General features: G+C 39.6%; 1 protein-coding gene across 7 annotated transcripts in view; it reads left to right on the top strand.

Annotated features, from left to right (window-relative positions):
* pkp4 (plakophilin 4) overlaps positions 1-20,274 on the top strand; it is a 135,494-nt gene that overhangs the window by 49,605 nt on the left and 65,615 nt on the right. For 3 of the 7 annotated variants that reach the window (XM_052019418.1, XM_052019400.1, XM_052019436.1), the window contains 2 exons: positions 34-146; positions 7,283-7,317. In XM_052019418.1, the coding sequence (XP_051875378.1) occupies positions 34-146; positions 7,283-7,317 (148 nt within the window). Of the gene's footprint in view, positions 1-33; positions 147-7,279; positions 7,318-20,274 lie in introns of all 7 variants that reach the window. The other 4 variants (XM_052019410.1, XM_052019391.1, XM_052019427.1 and 1 more) reach the window with 2 other exon arrangements.

The raw sequence follows: 20,274 nt of genomic DNA, 5'->3' as shown, positions 1-20,274 counted from the left end.
TATGTGAACTTACTATCTTTTTCTCTGTTGCAGGAGCTCCAGTTTGAAAGGCTTACGAGAGAGCTAGAATTGGAACGGCAGATTGTTGCAAATCAGCTAGAAAGATGCAAGCTGGGAACTGAATCACCAAGTGGCGCAAGTGTCAGGTACAAAACTATGTTTTTGTTTTTTGCTTTTAGATGCCTGTGTATGCCAGCCTTGGCTGATTTTTCCCTATAGAAGTTATCTGTCAGTGAAGCAATACTTATAATTCATGTTTCATTTACGTTGGGGGAGAAAACAGTCTTGCATGGTAAGGATTTAAGTTACCTTATATAAATATTCATCAAGTCAATTTGAATTATCTGAATAGGTTTTTACCAATTTGAGTGCACCATATCTAACATACTAACCCATCACTCATACAATAAGTTTGACGAGTTCTTAGCAGAAGTCATGATCTTGTTGGGTTGTTTATTTTTATGTTTGGACATTCCAGTTTGGGGAAACAGTGAGATGTTCAAACAGAATTTCAACCATCTTAAGATCCTATTTAGGCAAGTCCTGAACAGTGACACTCTCTAGCTGTCAAAATTATTCCTTATTGTGCTTGGGGGAAAAAAAATGCTTGTATTGGTACCAATTTTCCCAGACCATGTTGACAAATAATTGGCATTATTCGAAAGAGAATCTTAATTCTATCAAAAGTAGAACACATGCCAAAGCAAATCAGAAATCAATTATCTAATATAAAATCTGTACTTTGTTTTAAAAAAACTGATCAACAAGAGAACAATTAAACGAGTAAACAGACAGTCCTTTACAGCTAACACAAGGCGTATAGTGCTTCCAAAATGCATTATAGTTAACAAAGGAAGCACTGATGAGGGTTAGCAGCATTTTCTTGTAACCATTCTAGCCTAGCATAGACTGGCTGTCACCGGTATCCATGTACAATATTAGACATACAATATTAGAGATGCAGTATTACTTGTGATGCAGAATTATACTTTGTTTTGATGTTTAAAATGGCATTGATTAAAGCAGGATGTATAGCTCAATACTTTGCATGTCTTTTAGTTTAGGTAGCTTTGCTTCTCAAAGGTTTTGTACAACAGCAGTAACGCAGATCCAGAATTGCCAGATGGCAAGCTGTCTTTTTTTGTAGGCTTCTGCAGGGGGCAAAAAAAGTTATACTGTATGTTAAATACCTATCCAATATAATTTGAGACAGAATGAAGGATATTATATTGCATGAATCCTCTTAACAATTTTTTTCTCCCAGGTTGACCAGAAATGTAGGTATTTCCCGGAACAAAAACATTTAAAAAAATATAATAGGCCAAATCTTTCTTGCCTGATACTATAGCCTAGAATCACTACCCATTATTGACGGTCTCCCCATGCCCATACTTAGCAGACCCAAATGCAGAGGGCCTGTCTAGTTGGCCCAAAGCAACCCAGACTCCAGCCTTGCCCCAACTTTGCCAGCTGTCAAAAATACAAATGCTTTGAAATGTCTGAGACATTGAAAAACACAACAGCTTTTTAAAATTAAATAATACATGTAACAAGGTGTAGGCTCGAGTGATCCTCGATCCTTTCTCCCCAGTCCCCGGCCCCTATTGAATAAATGCTAAGGAATCTAGACAGGTTTGAGCTCTACCACTTAACGGGGAGTCTACCGCAGAATGATCTGATGATTTTGGCATTCCAAATCTGTGAGTAAGTCCTTGGGACGGGGTCAGGGGGAGGGGGTTGGAGAATTTTTGTTTCTTTCTTGTTGCACACTTAAGTGTAAGACTTTCTACCAAGGAAAATGATGGATTGGCTCTTCACATGAGCAGCATCTCTTAAATCTACACATTCATCAATTCCGCAGCCCCCATCTTAAAAATGGCATCATAAAGCAGATGGTATACATAAGTGTCCAACCGATCAAGGCAATTTTTAATAGATTCCATCTGTCTGCCTTCTCAAAATAAACATGCCTAGCATTACCAAACCTGCCTCATAATTTCAATCAGTGATACCCAGAATTGTTTGTTTCAAGGTAACTTTCCCCAGATTCAGATTTTGGACCAGAATGATAACTTTCATGTTTAAATAAGATAATATATCTTTATTAGTCACATGTACATCAAAACACAGTGAAATGCATCTTTTGCATAGAGTGTTCTGGGGGCAGCCCGCAAGTGTCGCCACGCTTCTGGCGCCAACGAAGGATGCTCACAACTTCCTAACCCGTACGTCGTTGGAATGTGGGAGGAAACCGGAGCACCCAGAGGAAACCCACACAGACACGGGCAGAACATACAAATTCCTTACAGACAGTGGACAGAATTGAACCCAGGTCGCTGGTGCTGTAATACCATTACGCTAACTGCTACACTACCATATCTGACATTTATTCATTCATTTTGCAACATTCATTGGAGCTCAAGGACATTTAAAAACCACTTGTAGAGAATCATATTTTCAACGTTCTTACAGCATTTTCCCTTGCAATCACAGGCAATGCAACATTTGTCCTTTCACCTCTTCCCACCATCCAGGAACCCAAACAGTTTTTCCAGGTGAAGCAGTGAAACACTTGCACTTCTTTCAATCTAGTGTGCTGCATTCAGTGTTCACAATGGGTTCTCCTCTACACTGGAGAAACCAAAACCAATTGGATGATTACTTTGAGAAACACTGGTGTTCACTCCACAGGGGTGACCCTGAGCTTCCCGTTGCCTGCCACTTTTTAATTCTCCATCCCATTCCCACTCTGACCTATCAGTCTGTGGCCTCCTGCACTGTTACAGTGAGGCCCAACACAAGTTTGAGGAACAGCGCCTCATCTTCCAACTGAGTATGTTGCAGCTTTCTAGACTTGATATCGAATTTGTGTAACTTGATTTCTGTCTGTATCAGTTGTCCATCTGTGATAGTGGCTCAGCTTTGTTAATTTGTTTGTTTTTTTTTGTCTCTTTTTTTTCTTCTGGGAGTGGAGGATGTATCCAGCTTGTCCTGCTGGGCGCATCTTCCTGCTCTGCATTTTGCATCCTATATTCTTTTGTTTATGTTCTCACTCTCTGATTGCTACCATTCACTCATTGACCAGTTAAGTTTATCCCCAAGGCCACCCCAGTTTTACTTTATCAAAGACATCCCCTCTTTCATCCCACCCCCCTCCCCCCCTCGCAGTTTAATGAGCTTCTTTTATCTCTTGCCCAATTCTGATGTAGGGTCTGCAACCTGAAACAGTGGCTCTGCTTCTCTTTATCACAGATGTGGCCTGACCTGCTGAGTATTTCCAGCATTTTCTGTTTATGTATCATCAAATGGTTTTTGTTCCAAAATGTTTTATTTAATCTTTTACAGCAGTTGAGTTATAAGTTAAATTTGAATATAAAACAATACATCAGGATGAAACAGGATTCTGAGGTATGTATAGATATATAGGATTAGTGAAAAGTCAGTATTTTTACTGTCACAATAAATTTTCACAAAACTGCACAACATTACATAACAAAACAAAACCCAAAATGCTGGAAACTCTCAGCAGGTCAAGCAGTATCTGTGAAAAGAGTAAGTTAATATTTCAGGTTGAAGACCTTTCATCAGGAATGGGAAAGTCTCCACTTGTAATGTAGGTTGGGGGAGGGATGGATAAAACAAAGGGAACATCCTTGATAGTGAAGCCAGGGTTGCCATGGTAATAAACTCTTGAAGTTATCTGGTTGATAGCTTAATGAGAGCAGTTAGAGAGAGAACGCAATCAAAGGAAGGTAGAAGGTGTGAAATCCTGAAATGTTCAGCAGGTAAGGCCATTCCAGTGGAGGGCGGAAAAATTGAGGCAGTATTGTAGAACCAATATTGTACTTGTGCTAAATTCCTAATTTTTCTACACTTACTTCCATCTATCCATCTTCTGAGATTATGGTTTCAACTTCACATGATTTTCCTCTCTCCATAGTCCATACAGATCTGTTGTGCTCTCAGACTTGTATTTTTAAAAAAAAACAGCTAGTTCAGGCATTTAAGGGCCAGTTAATTCAATGTCCCTTGGTAAATTGACCTGTATAAATCAGTAAGAAAATGAATGCTAGCTCTGTTTTTTGAATTTGGATATCTTTCTGAGATTTATAATATATCAAAATTGGCTGCTAATACGTGCCCAAAATGTGTTAATTATTAGTTTCTTAACATTTACAGTTAAAGGAATGAATTACTTGGGTAATATCTAAATATCAAACAATCAGCTGTGCTGTAGTCTATGAACAAAATGAAAAAAAGTATGTACCTCCGATTCTCACAACTCATAGCATACAATTGGGGTATAAATTATGATTACACAATTCAGACGCTGGTTGTTGGTAGGTGGATATTTTTTTAAATAAATGCAAAAAAAACCAGTCATTTTAAATAGTCAAAAATGGCAGTATTTTCTAAACCTGTGCAAATCCACACTGAATTTGGAAATCAGTGTAGTTGTACTTAAGCCACAGTTAGTGAGAGACATTTAATGCCTTAAGAACTTGTATAAAATTTGAGATTGATATTATACATTGCCAATATATGCTATATTTTGCCTTTCAGAATTCTATTTTTGGATTAAATGTATCAGTATGTTCTCGAGCATGGTCTTTATGCTTTAGCTCAGGGAGTAAGCTGTAGATAACCAAAGGGGCTACCCAGAAATCAATTTGTTGCAAACTTTTTTGCACAGCATGTAAACTGATGGTAGTCCTCCATTCTCAACTATGACTCTTGTTTATAAAAAGAATTGCTTTGTTGGTGTCTACTAGGCTGATGGACAAGGGCACGTTCTTGGACATGATTCACTGACGTAAGTTGGCTGGGTGAATTTTGACTGGCTTTGCCACATTTCCTTAAGATGATCTATATGCTGTTTTTTAAAATCGACTTGTGTATTGTTGCTTTTCGTAAGACTATATCTCCCTATTAGATGACTATGGATTAGTAAAGTCAATAGAAGATTCCTCAAAGTTCCACTGTACTGTCATTCACCAGTTTTAATAGTTCCTTAAAGGTTTCCACTGTTTACTTGCTGTCCCTGCATAATTGATGAACCTATTTCAAGTGGTGAACTCTGAGTGAAAAAGAATTTCCTGATATTAGTTGTAAATTGCAGGTTAGCTTCAATCCATGACTCCTTGTCCTGTCTTGCATTTAATTTAAGATTTCATTGATTTTTTTATTCCATTCTGGTAACAGTCTTAGGTCATGTTTTCAGATTTCCCCATTAAGATTTAAAAAGCCCAAGTTTATCAAATCATAATCATTACAGTGTTGTACACTAGATTTTTACACAGCCTTCAATATTAGCATATCTCCCTGGAGTCTTGGTGCCTCGAACTGGACACTGTACTTGAGGTCTGCTGTGACAAGGATATTGGATCTCTTTGGATACGTGGCTCTGCATTCTTTTTGACTGTTGATTTTACTGCACTACGTTGAATGTGTTGAATGTAGAAGATTGAAATGTATCTTTTTAGTTTCATTCTTTAGCTATTGTACTATGTGTGACAGGTGTTCACTCCATCTTTTATGCACTATGTTTTATTTGTCACTTTTCTGTCACCTAAAACATCCGACAGCATGCAGGTTTTCTGCATCTTTTTCATTGAAGTCTGTTTTCAGTGAAGCTTGAAGGCTGCCATTTTCTAACCCAATGTATAAAACCCTAAGGTTGAGAATCTAAAATCTGTGCAGATTAACTCACCACCATTGAGCTTCACACACTCCTAAGATGGGTAATTTTGTTTTGTACATTTAGTATACATGATGTGTTTCCATCAGATGAGACTCATTAAACTGCTGTGTTGAGCACCAGTTGTACATCTATCACTTTGCTCTTTATAGAAGGAAAGATATGACAGTGGTTGTGTACACTAATAGCTTTTTTTTTTGTGGATTCCAGACATTTTTTTCTTAAGTTAATATTAGCTTTCCTGAAATGTTCATGAATGGATTCTGTGATACTTTTCAACAGGTGTTTACACATAAATTGAATCCTCCACTCCCAGAGGGAAAAATAAGAAACAAAAGAGGGGGGGGGGGGGGGGGGGGGAGAAAACAGATAAGCTGAGCCAATATCACAGATGTACAACTGATACAAACAGAGAAAATAAGTTGCCTGAAATTGTAGAAATCAACATTAAGGTCCTCTGGATGTGGAGGACATGCCTGACCTGATCTATCGGGCATGTCTTCCTGCACTGCATTTTTGCAACATCCATGCTCTTATTTTTCTATCTTCTCGTCTTCTAACTGCTCCCATTCACTCATTGATCAGATAATTTTATTTTACAGTTTATCCCCATGGCCACCAGATTTTATCCTATCAGAGACCCCACCCTCCTTGTAGCTTTACAAGCTTCTTTTGTCTCCTTGCCAGTTCTGACTAAGTTTCTTCAATCAGAAACATTAACTCTGCATGCCTTCCTTCAGATACGACCTGATCTGCTGAGTATGTTTTTACTTAAGATTTCCAGCATCTTCAGTGTTTGATTTTCACTTCTTTATCCTCCATTTTTGTAGCTATCTCAGGATTATGCCCATCTTTTACACTGGAAGCATTGTCCATTTTAATATATTACATGGACTTCTACCACTAATTCTGCAAAAGTGGAAATCTATCTTATTGTCATACTGTGGATGCTGAAATAAAGATAGAAAATACTCAATGTCAGACAGCTGATCAAGTTTACTTTTCATCAGAACTGGTAAAAGTAGATGTTGCATGTTTTGAGTATGTAGAGAGGCAAGGAAAGATTGGAAAAGAGCAAAGAGAACAGGAATACTTGTCCCTAAAGCCTGATTTTTTTTTTCCCCCATTAATTGAGATGATGGCTTCTCTGTGATGTTACTACATATATTTGGCACTTTTCCATATTCCTTGAGAACAAAGAGAAAGTGATGGGGTAAGAGGGGAGGGATCAAATGACAAGGATGGTATTGGAAGGCAAAATAGGGGGAAAAGTTGTAAAGAGCCCTGTCAATTTCTGGAATTAAAAGAAATGAATGTCATTCTGGCTAATTATTTATGCATTTGTGAAGTTTTTTTTGTACAAATGTAGGATAACAGCTCTAATTGAAATTCACGAGCTTCCTAGTGTAAAAGTCTAAATATCCCAAAATAAAAATTAACATTGAAAAAGATCCTTCAATTTATAGTTCAATGCAGTATATACATTTGTCATTCATATGCTACAGTACGTCTGTTGGTAATATGTGTTTTGAATGAAACTTTTTTCTTTTTTTTTCCTCCCACCACCCCCAACTCTCCCAGCAGCTCAACTGAAAAATCCTTCCACTGGAGGCCAACAGGTATTAGAAAAGTGTGATTTGTATTTGTAATTTTGTTTCTACTTGTAGCTTCTTTATAGAAATGCAGCTGATAATTTGCAAAATAAATTTTGCATTGTTGGAACTGTGTGTTGCACGCATTCATTTGAACCAGCCTGCAGCTGTTTGCAGAGTTTGATGTATCTCTCCAGGGTGTTATGGGCAATGGGGTGAAGGAAGTTTATCACTCTTCTAACTTTCATGGGAGCAAGAAAACATCAAAGTTTTTGGTTCTAATATGTACTGTATTTAGTCTTTAAATATGCTGTAGTTACACATGGCTTGGATTTAATCTGTATTTCCTGTTAAAGCACCTGTTGCATATCCAAGTCAAAAATATTTCACAATTAGAATATTAACATTCCCCATCCCTTATCAACTTTGGAGGGTTTAATAATGCACGAGCAATGTTCTTATCAGATTACCTCTCAGGTGAACAAGTCAAAAGACTTGCAATAATTATGCAGTCTCAGTTGCATTTTTTTTGTTGAAAAAGTTGTCTACTTTTAGACAACTGAGGACATCAGATTACACACTGCTAATGATTTTTTGAGACATCCCCAAAATTTAATTTGAGAAAATTGCTATTCGCCCAGTATTGAGTATAAGACATGCAATCTGAAAATTTGAGGTAATAGAGAACACAAGACCAATGGTTGAGTGGTAGAGCAAAGCCAATCTATGTAAAATTGGAACCAACTTATTTTCAGATCTTGCTGAGGGATAGTATATGCTCAAAAATTGGAAAGTGGATGGGTATTGAACACTAGAGGTAATGGTCTGGTTTTATCTTTACTGTGTTTTGATTTTGGGTTTTTGGTGCATCTGAAAATCTTGCCAGGCCATTTCAGAGACCAGTTAAGAGTTATTTGTTGATCTGTAGTGACATCTTGGCCACACCATATAAAGGCAGTGGATTTCCTTCCTTAAACTCCTTCCAAGCATCAGAGAATATTGGAGCATAACCTAAAAAAAATAGAAGCATTATTAAGACAAGGGCCTCCAGGTCTCCTTCACCCCTTATTCTGAGACTTCAAAGTCTATCGACCAAAAGTGTAGATAAAAGTCAGCATGGAGCTGGTGGACCAAAGGGACTGTTTCTGTGCCATATCACTCTGACCATTTTGACTTGGTAACTAAGCATCCATAGTCCTTTATGGTTGGAGAATTTCAGAGATGCCATTAAAGACATTTCTTCTCCTGTTCTGAATGACCACTTATCCTGAGCCAGAGTTGTTCTAAGCTCACCGTAGAGAAGATTCAGACTCTCAACATGTATTCTGACATTCCCTCAAATTTGTCTCAATAAGATCACCCTTCATTCTTCTTCATGTAAGTGATCATAGGGCAAGCTTCCTTAATTGCTCTTGCCCTGGCATTGAAGAAGCGAGTATTTGAGAATGGACAAAAAGTGTTAGCAAAATCACAGTCTATGAATATATGAATTTAAGAAAAAAGGATCTCCAATGGCCAGTATGTCCATCTTTGTGCATGGATACTGTACTCGGAAGAAAGTAAAGGTAAGCCAAAAATAGGTTGGGGTTCAGTTGAAGGGGTGTTGAGGCAGAGAAAGATAAAAGGTAGTAATGCAGGGAAATGACAGGATAATGGTAGCCAGAGTGTAAAGGGAAGGTGAAAGCTTATAAGAAAACTACCCCAGCAAATATTCAAAGTAAGAAAAAATGTTAAGATCAAATAAATGGGGAAGACAGTTCACACTAGATTAGGTCAGCATAAAGGTTTTACTGGGGTGAGTAAAAATGAAGTATCAATTAAATTCATTGTACTGCGCATGCATGTGAACGTGCAGAGTATGGCACATAAGGCTGGTGAACTGCAGGCAGCTGATGTGGTGGCAGTAACAAGAACTTTGCTCAAAAAGGGGCAGAAAGATACAAAGGAAAGAAAGGAGGATTGACGGCACAGTAGCGTAGCGGTTAGCGCGACGCTATTACAGCGCCAGCGATCAGGGTTCAATTCCCATCGCTGTCTGTAAGGAGTTTGTACGTTCTCCCTTGTCTGCGTGGGTTTCCGCTAGGTGCTCTGGTTTCCTCCCACATTCTAAAGACGTACGGGTAGGTTAATTTGGGGTTTAAAAAATGGGTGGCGCAGACTCGTTGGGCCAGAAGGGGCCTGTTACCACACTGTAAATAAAATTTAATTTAATTTAAAATTTAAAACTTAAATTTATTTATTAGAGAATATTCACAGGTAGACTGGGTGGTGAAGAAGGCCTTTGGCACGTTTACCTTCATCAGTCAAGGCATAGAGTACAGGGGTTGGGACGTCACGTTACATCTGTACAAGTGGTTGGTGAAACTGCACTTGCAGTGTTGTGTGCAGTTCAGATAGCCCAGCTATAGGAAGGATGTCATTAAGCTGGAAAGGATGCAGAAAAGATTCACTAGGATGTTCCCATGACTGGAGGGCTTGAGTTCCAATTGAGGCTCAATAGGCTGGGACTTTTTTCCCTGGAGCATAGGAGCCTGAGGGGAGTAAAGGTGAATGGTCAGTCTTTTCTCAGGGTAGGGGAGTCTAAAACTAGAGGGCATAGATGTAAGATGAGAGGGGAATAATTCAGAAAGGGATCAGAGGGGCAACTCTTTCACACGGTGGTGGGTATAAGGAATGAGTTGTCAGAGGAAGCTGTGGAGGTGGGTACAATATACAGTGTTTAAGAGACATTTGGACAGGTACATGGTTAGAAAAGGCCAAGAGGGATATGGGCCCAAATGGGACTAGCTCAGATAGAAATCTTGGTTGGCATGGCAAACTGTGCTGTGTAACTCTGAGTCTAAAATTTTGGCTGGAGAGAGAGGAAGTGGCAGAGGAGAGAATTTGTTTGGTTACAACTTTGAAACAGTAAAGGCCACATTACACTCCTTAACTCATTGTGGGAAAGTTAATAATAACTTGGATCCAAGTCAGGATTGATTGTGACCTGTAGGAAAATAGATTAATGAAGGGAAGATGGCATGGATTTGTTAAGACTTAGCAAATCGTGTTTAACCAACTCGATAAAATTTTGTGATGAGCTAACAGATGATGAGGGCAATGCAGTTAATGTGGACCTTCAAAAGGCTTATGATAAAGTGCAATATAACAAGCTTATCAGCAGAGTTGAAGCACATTACATAAGGCACATTGGTAGCATGGAACTGAAATAAAAGCAAAAAATGCAGCAAGTCAGGCAGCAGCTATGGAAAGAGCAACTGTTAATATCTCAGACGTGAAACTTATCTGTTTCTTATTCCGCAGATACTTCTGACCTGAGTGTTTCTTGCATTTTCTGTTTTTATTTCAGATTTCCACTATCTGCAGTTTTTTTTTGTTTGATCTTTCAGCAGCTTGGAAGTGCAGTAGGTTAATCAACAGATGGAAGAGGGTCATGGAGAATGGTGTTTTTTCAGACCAGGAGAAGGTGTTCTCCAGGGATCAGTATCAGAGCCAATGCTTTTTTTTAGATTTAGACTTGGGTGGGTGTGGGGGGAGGAGCCACAATTTGTAAATGTGCCAATGACAAAACTTAGCAGTATTTTGACCTGTGAAGAGGATATTCATAGATTAGAGCAGGAAATAGACTGATGGAATGGGCAGATGCATAGTAAATGAAGTTTAATGTGGAGAAATGTGATGTAATGCAAAATGAGGAAAGGTAATATAGATTGAAGAATATTGTCCTTAAAGGATTATAGGAGAAGGACCTAAGGGTATGTGTGCACAAATCATTGAAAGTGGCAGGGCAGGTTGAGAAACCAGGTAATTAAGGGTAATAAAACGAGCTAAAAGCCCACAACTCTGGACTTTGTCAACAGAGGCAGAGTGCAAAAGAAGGGAGGCTATACTGAATCTTTGGTCTAGCCAAAACTGGAATACTGTGTTCAATTCTGGTCATCACAAGAATGGTTCCTGGAGTGAAGCACTAAAGTTACTAAAATAGATTGGCGAGGCCAGGTTTATTTTTGGGGAAAAGAAGGCCAAGGGAAGATTAGGTAGAGTATATAAAATGATGAGGGGTCTGGACAGAGTGGAAAGTGACAGGCTGTTCCCTTTGGTGGAGCAGTTGAGGACTGGAGGTCACAGGTACAAAAGGGGAAGTGAATAAAGGATTTTTTTTAATGCATTGTACGATTGGAATCTGGAATGGCATGCTTGTGGATGTGGTGGAGGCAGATTCCATTGTGTCCTTTAAGAGGGAACAGGATAAATGTATGCTGAAGAAAAATTTGCAAGACTATAAAGAAAGGGCTGGTGGGTGGAACTCAAGTTGTTCTGATACAGGAGCACAGACATGACGACTGAATGGTGACCTCCTGTGCTGTAACCATTCTATGAACACCTTGAAATCTGGAAGCTCTGACCGATTTCAGCAAGACTTGCTTTCTTTTTTTGCCCTCCAAATCTGATCTCACTTCGTGTTAACCATTCATCTGCCTAATTTCCAGCCATGATACCCCAACATCCCATGAGCTGTACTTTGTGTGACAAACTTTTTATGCATCATGTAATCAAATATTTTTTGAAAATCTTAAGTACTTTATCCACTAGTTCCTTCTTATCTACCCTGCTAGCCATTACCTCAAGAAAAGAAATTAATTTTATCGGACACTTTCCCTTTCATAAAACCACAATCTTGGTGATAAAGAAATCCATAATCTTACACTTGTTGCTAAGGATAAAGGGAATAGGAGAGGTTTAAGAAGACTATTTGCAAGGTGAGGAGTGGAGTTCAGATTGATAACTACAGAAATGACCGAGTTAATGGTAGCCCAAGGGTAGAGTTGTTGGTTTTAAAAGTATATGTCTGCATGAACTTGTAGCAGGAATGAAAATTGGGGTGGTGGGGGGTGTAGGTGGAATGTGGAAAAACAGCAGCATAAGGAAGTGGTCAGAGAAAGCCTTGCCTGTGATGGACATGATGCAAGTAGCAAGGCCACATGAGATGGCAAGCTCTAAGGGATGACCATCTTGTTTCTCATGAATATGGGTAGAACAGTGAATTCTGGAAAGAGAGCATAGTGAATTGAAATACTGCTTGAAGACATTGAGCACAATACTGGGAAGGAAAAAGGGGAAGAAAAGGGTAGTATGCTTTAGTACTATTTTCAAAGATAGGGAAGTGGAGGGGTGGGTTAGTAAGTTTGCGGATGATGCGAAGGTTGGGGGTGTTGTGGATAGTTTGGAGGGCTATCAGAGGTTACAGAGGGACATAGATAGGATGCAAAGTTGGGCTGAGAAGTGGCAGATGCAGTTCAACCCAGATAAGTGTGAAGTGGTTCATTTTGGTAGGTCAGATATGTTGGCAGAATATAGTATTAGTGGTAGGACTCTTGGCAGTGTGGAGAATCAGAGGGATCTTGGGGTCCGAGTCCATAGGACGCTCAAAGTGGCTGTGCAGGTTGACTCTGTGGTTAAGAAGGCATATGGTGTATTGTCCTTCAATCGGGGAATTGAATTTAGGAGCCGAGAGGTATTGTTGCAGCTATATAAGTCCCTGGTCAGACCCCACTTGGAGTACTGTGCTCAGTTCTGGTCACCTCACTACAGGAAAGATATGGAAGCCATAGGGAGGGTACAGATGAGATTTACAAGGATGCTGCCTGGAATGCGGAGCATGCCTTATGAAAGCAGGCTGAGGGAACTCGGCCTTTTCTCCTTGGAGAGATGGAGGATGAGGGGGGAACCTGATAGAGGTGTATAAGATGATGAGAGGTATTGATTGGGTAGATAGAGGCTTTTCCCCAGGGCTGAAATGGTGGCCACAAGGGGACATAGGTTTAAGGTGCTGGGGATTAGATATAGAGGAGATGTCAGGGGTAAGTTTTTTACTCAGAGAATGGTGAGTACGTGGAATGGGCTGCTGGAAATGGTGGTGGAGGCGGATACGATAGGGTCTTTCAAGAGACTGTTAGATAGGTACATGGAGCTGAATAAAATAGAGGTCTATGGGTAAGCCTAGTAATTTCTAGGGTAGGGACATGTTCGGCACAGCTTTGTGGGCTGAAGGGCCTGAATTGTGCTTTAGTTTTTCTATGTTTCTATGAATAAGAATTTTAAATGATTGGTAAGAGTGATAGAAGATGCTCAAAGGTGCCAGAGAACGAGGATTAACTAAAATATGATTGGATCAGCCAAACCATTACTGTGACTGTCTGAGGAAGCAGATAGCAGAAGTTGGAGCTAAGTGAGGTTGCTTCACTTTGGCAGCAGGTGTTATAATACATTAAGCTAACTCTCTATCAGGACCGTGATGTTGAGGCAGTCATCCACAAATGCTGAAGGCAGAGCGAACTCTTGAGAGCTGAAAGTTTTGCATGTCCACTGAAGGCTAATCTACCTGTTCAAGGCCAAGTTAAGCAGGTAGATTAGCCTTCAGTGGACATGCAAATACAGGCCATTTGAGCTTGTTGCTCATAAGGAGACAGCAATGAGTGTCATTTGTAGGATATCAAGAGAAACACAGACAGAAGCTTTAGGCTTTGTAAAGCAGTCAAGCTTGAGGGAGTGACAGTAGAACAAAAATAATGGAACAGGAAAAAGCCACTTACCCCTAAGGTCTGCTCCACTGTTCAGTAATATCATAACTGATCTGTGGCCTAACTCTATTCTGTCCTACTTCTTGCCAATCTATGCTGGTTCTTTCAAATCAGCTGAAATTTTCCAGGAGACCACAGTGTGTTGGACTAGGCCCACTGGCTTGAATTGCTGCCTGTGGTCCATGCCTCCACATTCAGCTCATGTTATCTCACTATCACACTTTCAAGTCCAGTGACAGTCAAAATGGCTGTTATGAGAGTCTGGGGGAAATGACATTTCGTTCCTCCATGTGTTTTTATAGCATATGGGTGAATGACAATAAAGTAACTTGAAAGAAATAAGCTGAAGTTAGCTTAGTTCGGCAGCCCTGATCCTGCAACAAAATTGTCAGAAAGCAAAAATGGAATCAGAGCTTTGCCTTCTGTTAAAACTGTCTGAATTTATTAGTTTAAATGTGTTTGGTCATCTAAATATTTTGTAATGTTAAAGTTCTTCAAAAGATGGAATTACAGATATTCCTCCATTTGTGAGCATTCAATTTATGAATTTTCACCATCAGGTCATTGACTGTTTAGGGATGTGTCCATTTATAAGTTTATTTTTCATTAAAGCAAACCACTCTCTACTAGTTGAAATGCATTGTACCAAAGAACTTACGATGCATTTCCCCCATCTTTTGATTTACAAAAATTTGCTAAAAGAAAGTTTTAAGATATCTTTATTAGTCATATGTACATCGAAACACACAGTGAAATGCATCTTTTGTGTAGAATGTTCTGGGGGCAGCCCGCAAGTGTCGCCATGCTTCCGGCACCAACGTAGCATATCCACAACTTCCTAACCTGTACACCTTTGGATGTGGGAGGAAACCAGAGCACCCGGAGGAAACCCACGCAGACACGGGGAGATTGTACAAACTCCTTACAGACAGTGAATGGAATTGAACCTGGGTCGCTGGCGCTGTAATAATGTTATGCTAACCGTTACACTACCGTGCCTGCCCCCTACACTATGAGTTTACAGGAACTCATCCCTTGCATAAATTGAAGAATGGTTGTAATTTAAAGCACTAACATCCAGAAATAAATAAAAGAAAAATAAATGGAAAAAAAAACTTTGCCTCCTAATCTGCAGGCCCAGAATCCCTATTGCTTGGATCTTACACCTTGATTTCAGTGATCTTCCTAGCATAATGCTGAGGAATCCCTGCACGATGGGGCTCCACTCCTGATCCCATGTGAAGTCCAGCAGCAGACCATAGTGACAGATTTGACCCATTGAATCTATCAGAATGTCTTACACTTGCAGTTCTGGATTCTCATTACATGCACTGAAGTCCAGCACTTAAACTTGAAAGGCCAGATGTTTGTAGTTCACTTTGGTTTGGAACTGCCAGCCATGGCCAGCAGAGTTCTGCACAATGTGTACATTAACTCTATCTTTAATTACAGACTGAAGTGAACTCCCAATAGCAGATGTTTAACTAACCTGTTTATAATTCCTTGCTGAAGGCCAAAGGTCTGGATTTGAGAGGACAGGGTAATTGCCACAAATTCAGTTCCTTAAGTATCAGCTCCAACCCTCTTTCTGTGGATGAACCAGCCCATTCGCTACATTTTTGTCATATTTTACCTAAGATGACTTCACTGTCTGTTTCTACCTTCATAACATTGCCTGTTTACTTGCCTTCCTCAGCTCATCTGCTACTGAACTCTTCATTCATGAATTGGTTACATCTAGATTTGTGGCCAGCCTCCCACTTTTTAATCATCCATAAACTTGACAGCTAAACTCTGCTGCCCGTCCTAGTAGCTAGTTGAGATGAGGCAGGGAGCAGCAGTAGCCTGGAATGATCCTGAGGCTGAGGTTGTGAGCTCTGCAATTGTGAGCTTGACCTGCCACAGGCACATTTGTGAGGCTGTATTTGAAGTCACAGTGAGGCTGAAAGTGTAGTTTGGGAGTTGGCCTTTAAGTAAACTGGTTTCAGAGGAAGAATTACTAACACCTGTGTGTTCTGTATGTACTTAAGAACAGTCATTTTTCAGACTAGCGAGGCTAATAATCATGCTGGAAACAAATTTTGCATGGCTGTATTAGCGTTGGCATCGTAAGAGGGAGTTTTATGCTGTAGTGATGGATGGTAGGACAAATGAGACTAGCTCAGGTAGGTAATTTGGTTGGCATGGACGAGTTGGGCTGTAGGGCCTGTTTCTGTGCTGTATAACTATGAAATGGAATGGAAATGGAAATTTATAAAACCACATTCACCTATAAGCCATATAATTTTAAAATACTATATCCGATGTTTCCGGGATCAACTCTCCTGATCTGTAAACTCCAAATCCTATACTTCAATTCTAACCACTAGAGTGTTGCTGATTTTAATTCTTCTTCTTAGGCAGACCCTCGACTGAGATGACTTGCTTTGACTCTGGCTTTGTGTGTTCAAAGGTGGCTAGTGAGGCCAAGGTGGGACTGCGGATTCTTCTACAGATTGGGCTGCAGATGCCTAATGCGGTGGGGAGCTGGTTGGCTTGTGAAGTGATGCACTCCTTCCTCTGCTTATGCAGGCTTCTGTATGCTTCCATTGTCTTCTTCCCCTCTAGTTAAAGCAGCAATAGGCCAGGGATTCCCAAGAATCAGTGGCAATGTTGCATCTTGTCAGGGTCGTTTGCATCCCAACAATGAATCCTGGAAACCTTTGCCCCTTGTAGCTGACTGAGAGTAACTAGGTCTTCGATGCTGGGGATATTGGTCTAAGACAAAACTTGTGGTCCACCTAACAGCAGTAATCCTTGTCCTCATCCATGCTTTTGAAAGGACACTGATGTTGGTTCACTTATCCTTCCAATGAATTTTGCGGATTTTGCAGAGGCACTGTTGGTGGCATTTTTCCAATGTCTTGGGGTGCCTGTTGTAGGTAATCCAGCTCTCAAGATAGACCCAAGTCTGAGATCTTAATCTTCAAATAACTTGGTGCATTAAAGATGATGATGAATTTCATTGTTGATGTCTGCCTTAAGATAACCCCTGAAATTGGGAGTGATGCACATCTTCCAGGGTTTTGCTGAGAACTTTTATTGTCTGAGGGTAATGTGGTGGAGTGACGGCAGCTTGGATTGCAGACATTGAATGCAAGGTCCATCCTTTTATTTTACAGTGAATGATGACTTGGAGCTTGGCCTCCGGGAATACACAAGTGTAAACATCATCCATGTTCTGCAGCTCGACTTTTGAGGCATGGGTGAGCTTGGTTCTGGAGTCTAGTAGCTGTAAAATCGCTCCACTATTGATGACCATGTTTTCAAGTCCTCAGCACTGGAATTCCTGACTAAAACCACACCACCTCAATCTCTTCTTTTCAAAATGGTCGTTAAAAGTACATCTGACCAGATCGTCTCTTATGTGCCTCGATACAAATTTGTGAACACTCCTGCGAAGTGTCTAAGGATGTTTTTCTGTAATAGAAGAATAATTATAGTGGCAAGGCGTGTGTAAACAGCTGAGAACCAATCACTGCCATACAGGTGTATAAATTCACAATTATTATTGCCTGTAGCAAAATTTACCAACATTTCCTTTTTTGTTTAATAATTCTGTACATTGTTGCACCACATCTAAGAAACAGAAGTCACATCTTCAAATTGGCTTGAATTTTATCTGAAAATTGGTAATACTGGAGAGCAATGGAAATTGCACTGCCCCTTCTGTGAAGTTAAAGTCCTGCCATTCTGAGGTTTACAATTCAGAGTATTTGTTTAGAAAAAGTATTAGTTTAAGGAAATGGGAGGGAGTAGGTGCCTGTATTTGTTTTTGATAAATAAACCATGCCAGGCATTTCTGCACATTCATTAATTTCCCCAGACTAATACCTGCTTGAAAACTCTTAGTGAATTGTATTGCACAGATCTACTCCAGGTTTAATCTTTGAATTTTTAATGATTGATACAAGGAAATTAAATACAAAATTCTTCAACCCAGCATTTAGAAGTTTGACTCATTTATGATATCCAATTTAAATTCTAGAGGTAGTTCTTCAATGACCCAATTTATCTTTACATAATTATTAATCAAATAAGATATTTTAGTTTGTACTACAATGTACACAATCTTAGAAAACTGCTTTAATATGTATTCAAGATTCCTTTGTAATAATGAAATAATTTCAAGAGGACCAGTATGTTGATTTACATTTGCAATATTTTCTAGCCCCTGAATAAGTTCAGCAAGTACTAAGGCAGTGAATGTAAAAACGGGAGCAAAAAATAAAGGAGTCAAAGAGTTATACAGCACAGAAACAAGGCTGTTTGGCCCAACTTGTCCATGCCAACTTGTCTGTGATGTAATGGAGGAGAGGGGAGATTAAATCATAAATAGGTTGGTGATACAAACCAAATGGGAGTGTAATGAATTAAGGTAAGGAACTGGTAAGTCGGCAAGAGATGAAAATTATCTGAAATTATTTACTATTTCTAATTGAAAGATTAGGAGTTCCTGAAGCTACAGTTCTGCAATATTGATACATTGTATGAAACTGAGGGCAGAGCGGTGAGTGAGAATGGAGCAGAGACTTAATGCTCACTAAGCATCATCCGTTCTATTTGGCCTCTTTGGAGGAGACTGCATGATGAGCAACAAAAACAGTCCATCAAATTGAACAAAATACATGAATTGCTGTTTCTTCTGGAAGTAATGTTTGGAGTCCTGGGAAGTGGGACTGTAGAAAGAGCAATAGTTGAATCATCTGCACTGTCACACATAGATTCTTCGTAAAGAGGAACTGTTGAGAGTTACCAAAGAGTGGGCTAGATTATTCCAGTCCCTTCAGAGTATGAGCAAATGAGCATTTGTATTAGGAGCTTGAGAAGGAATAGGCTGCTTTGCCCCTTAATTATGCTTTACCATTCAGTAAGATCATGGCAGTCTACCTCTGGTATCCTTTCACCCCATGTTTATCAAAAATCTATCTACCTCTTCCTTAAAAATATTGAAAGACTTTGCTTCCACTACCCTTTGAAGAAGCCTTGTGACCTTCTGGCTTAAATGGGCAATCCTTACTTTTAAATAGTGACATCTAGTTCTTGATTCTTCCACAAAAGGAAGCATCGTCTCCATATCCATTCTGTCAAGACCGCATAGGATCTTGTATTAAAATCAAATCACCTTGCAGTCTTCTAAATTACAATGGATTCAAGCTTAGCCTGTCCACCTTTTTCACATAAGGCAGCCCACCCATTTCAGGTGTCATCCAGTAAATCTGAACTGCTTCCAACATATTAACATCCTTAAATAAGTACAACAGATGTGGTCTCATTAAATTTGCACATAACTGAAACGTGATATCCCTACTTATGTATTCAATTCCCCGAACAGTGTATGATAATGTTCTGTTAGCTTTCCTAATTAAATTAAGAAACACCTTATTTTAATTATTGCCTACTAGCCTTTTGCAAATTATATACTAGGACATCCAAATCCCTCTGCATCTCAGAGCTCTGCAGTCTTTCCCTTTTTTGCTTTATTTTTTATCTACTGTGCCAAAATGGAGAATTGCATATTTTCCCACATTATACTCGTTCACTCTTTGGGGAAGCTCAGTTCAGCAGTAACATTGTGGAAGATGTAGAGAAAATGACTGAGAATTATCCATTCAATGTGGAGGTTTGTGCAGTTCAGAAATGTCCCCAAAGTGACATGTATGAAGTAATTTCAACCTGCAGAACACAATTGAGGATAATATAAAGTGGGTGGCCATCCAGCAGACTGTCCTTAAATCCTCTTGGTGCGTGGCACTCAAGCAGGTTTTCAGCAACCAATAGCAGTGAAAATGGCAATATCTTGGAGTGCAATGTGATGAATCTCCGTTGCATCAGAGCAAATGACTGCTGTGGAGGACAAAAAGTGTGCAACTAGAGTGCTCATTGAGGATTCTATGGTTGGGTTGTAGATGGGAATTTTAAGCATGAACCAAAATGAATCTACCATGATGTATTTAGTTATCTGGCCCCAGAGTAAAAGACAGAGATAAAGTTATACAGCACAGAAACAGGCCTTTCAGACCAATTCGTCTACACCGACCAAGGTGCCTATCTAAGCTAGTCCCATTTACCCGCATTTGGCCCATATCCCTCTAAACCTTACCTATCCACGTACCTGTCCAAATGTTATTTAAATGTTCTAATTATACCTGCCTCTATAGCTTCCTCTGGCAGTTCATTCCATATACCAATCACCCTTTGTTGAAAAACTTGCCCCTCAGATCTCCCTTTAAATGTTTCACCTCCCACCTTAAACCTGTGCCCTGAAGTTTTAAACTCCCCTATCCTGGGTAAAAGACTGTAACTATTCTCCCTATCTATGCCTTTCATAATTTTATGAACCTCTATAAGGTCACCCCTCAGC

This window comes from Pristis pectinata, chromosome 1 (assembly GCF_009764475.1).
Source record: "Pristis pectinata isolate sPriPec2 chromosome 1, sPriPec2.1.pri, whole genome shotgun sequence".
Lineage (NCBI taxonomy): Eukaryota > Metazoa > Chordata > Chondrichthyes > Rhinopristiformes > Pristidae > Pristis > Pristis pectinata.
Note: the sequence above shows the minus strand (reverse complement) of the source record. Positions and strands in the feature narration are given on the sequence as shown.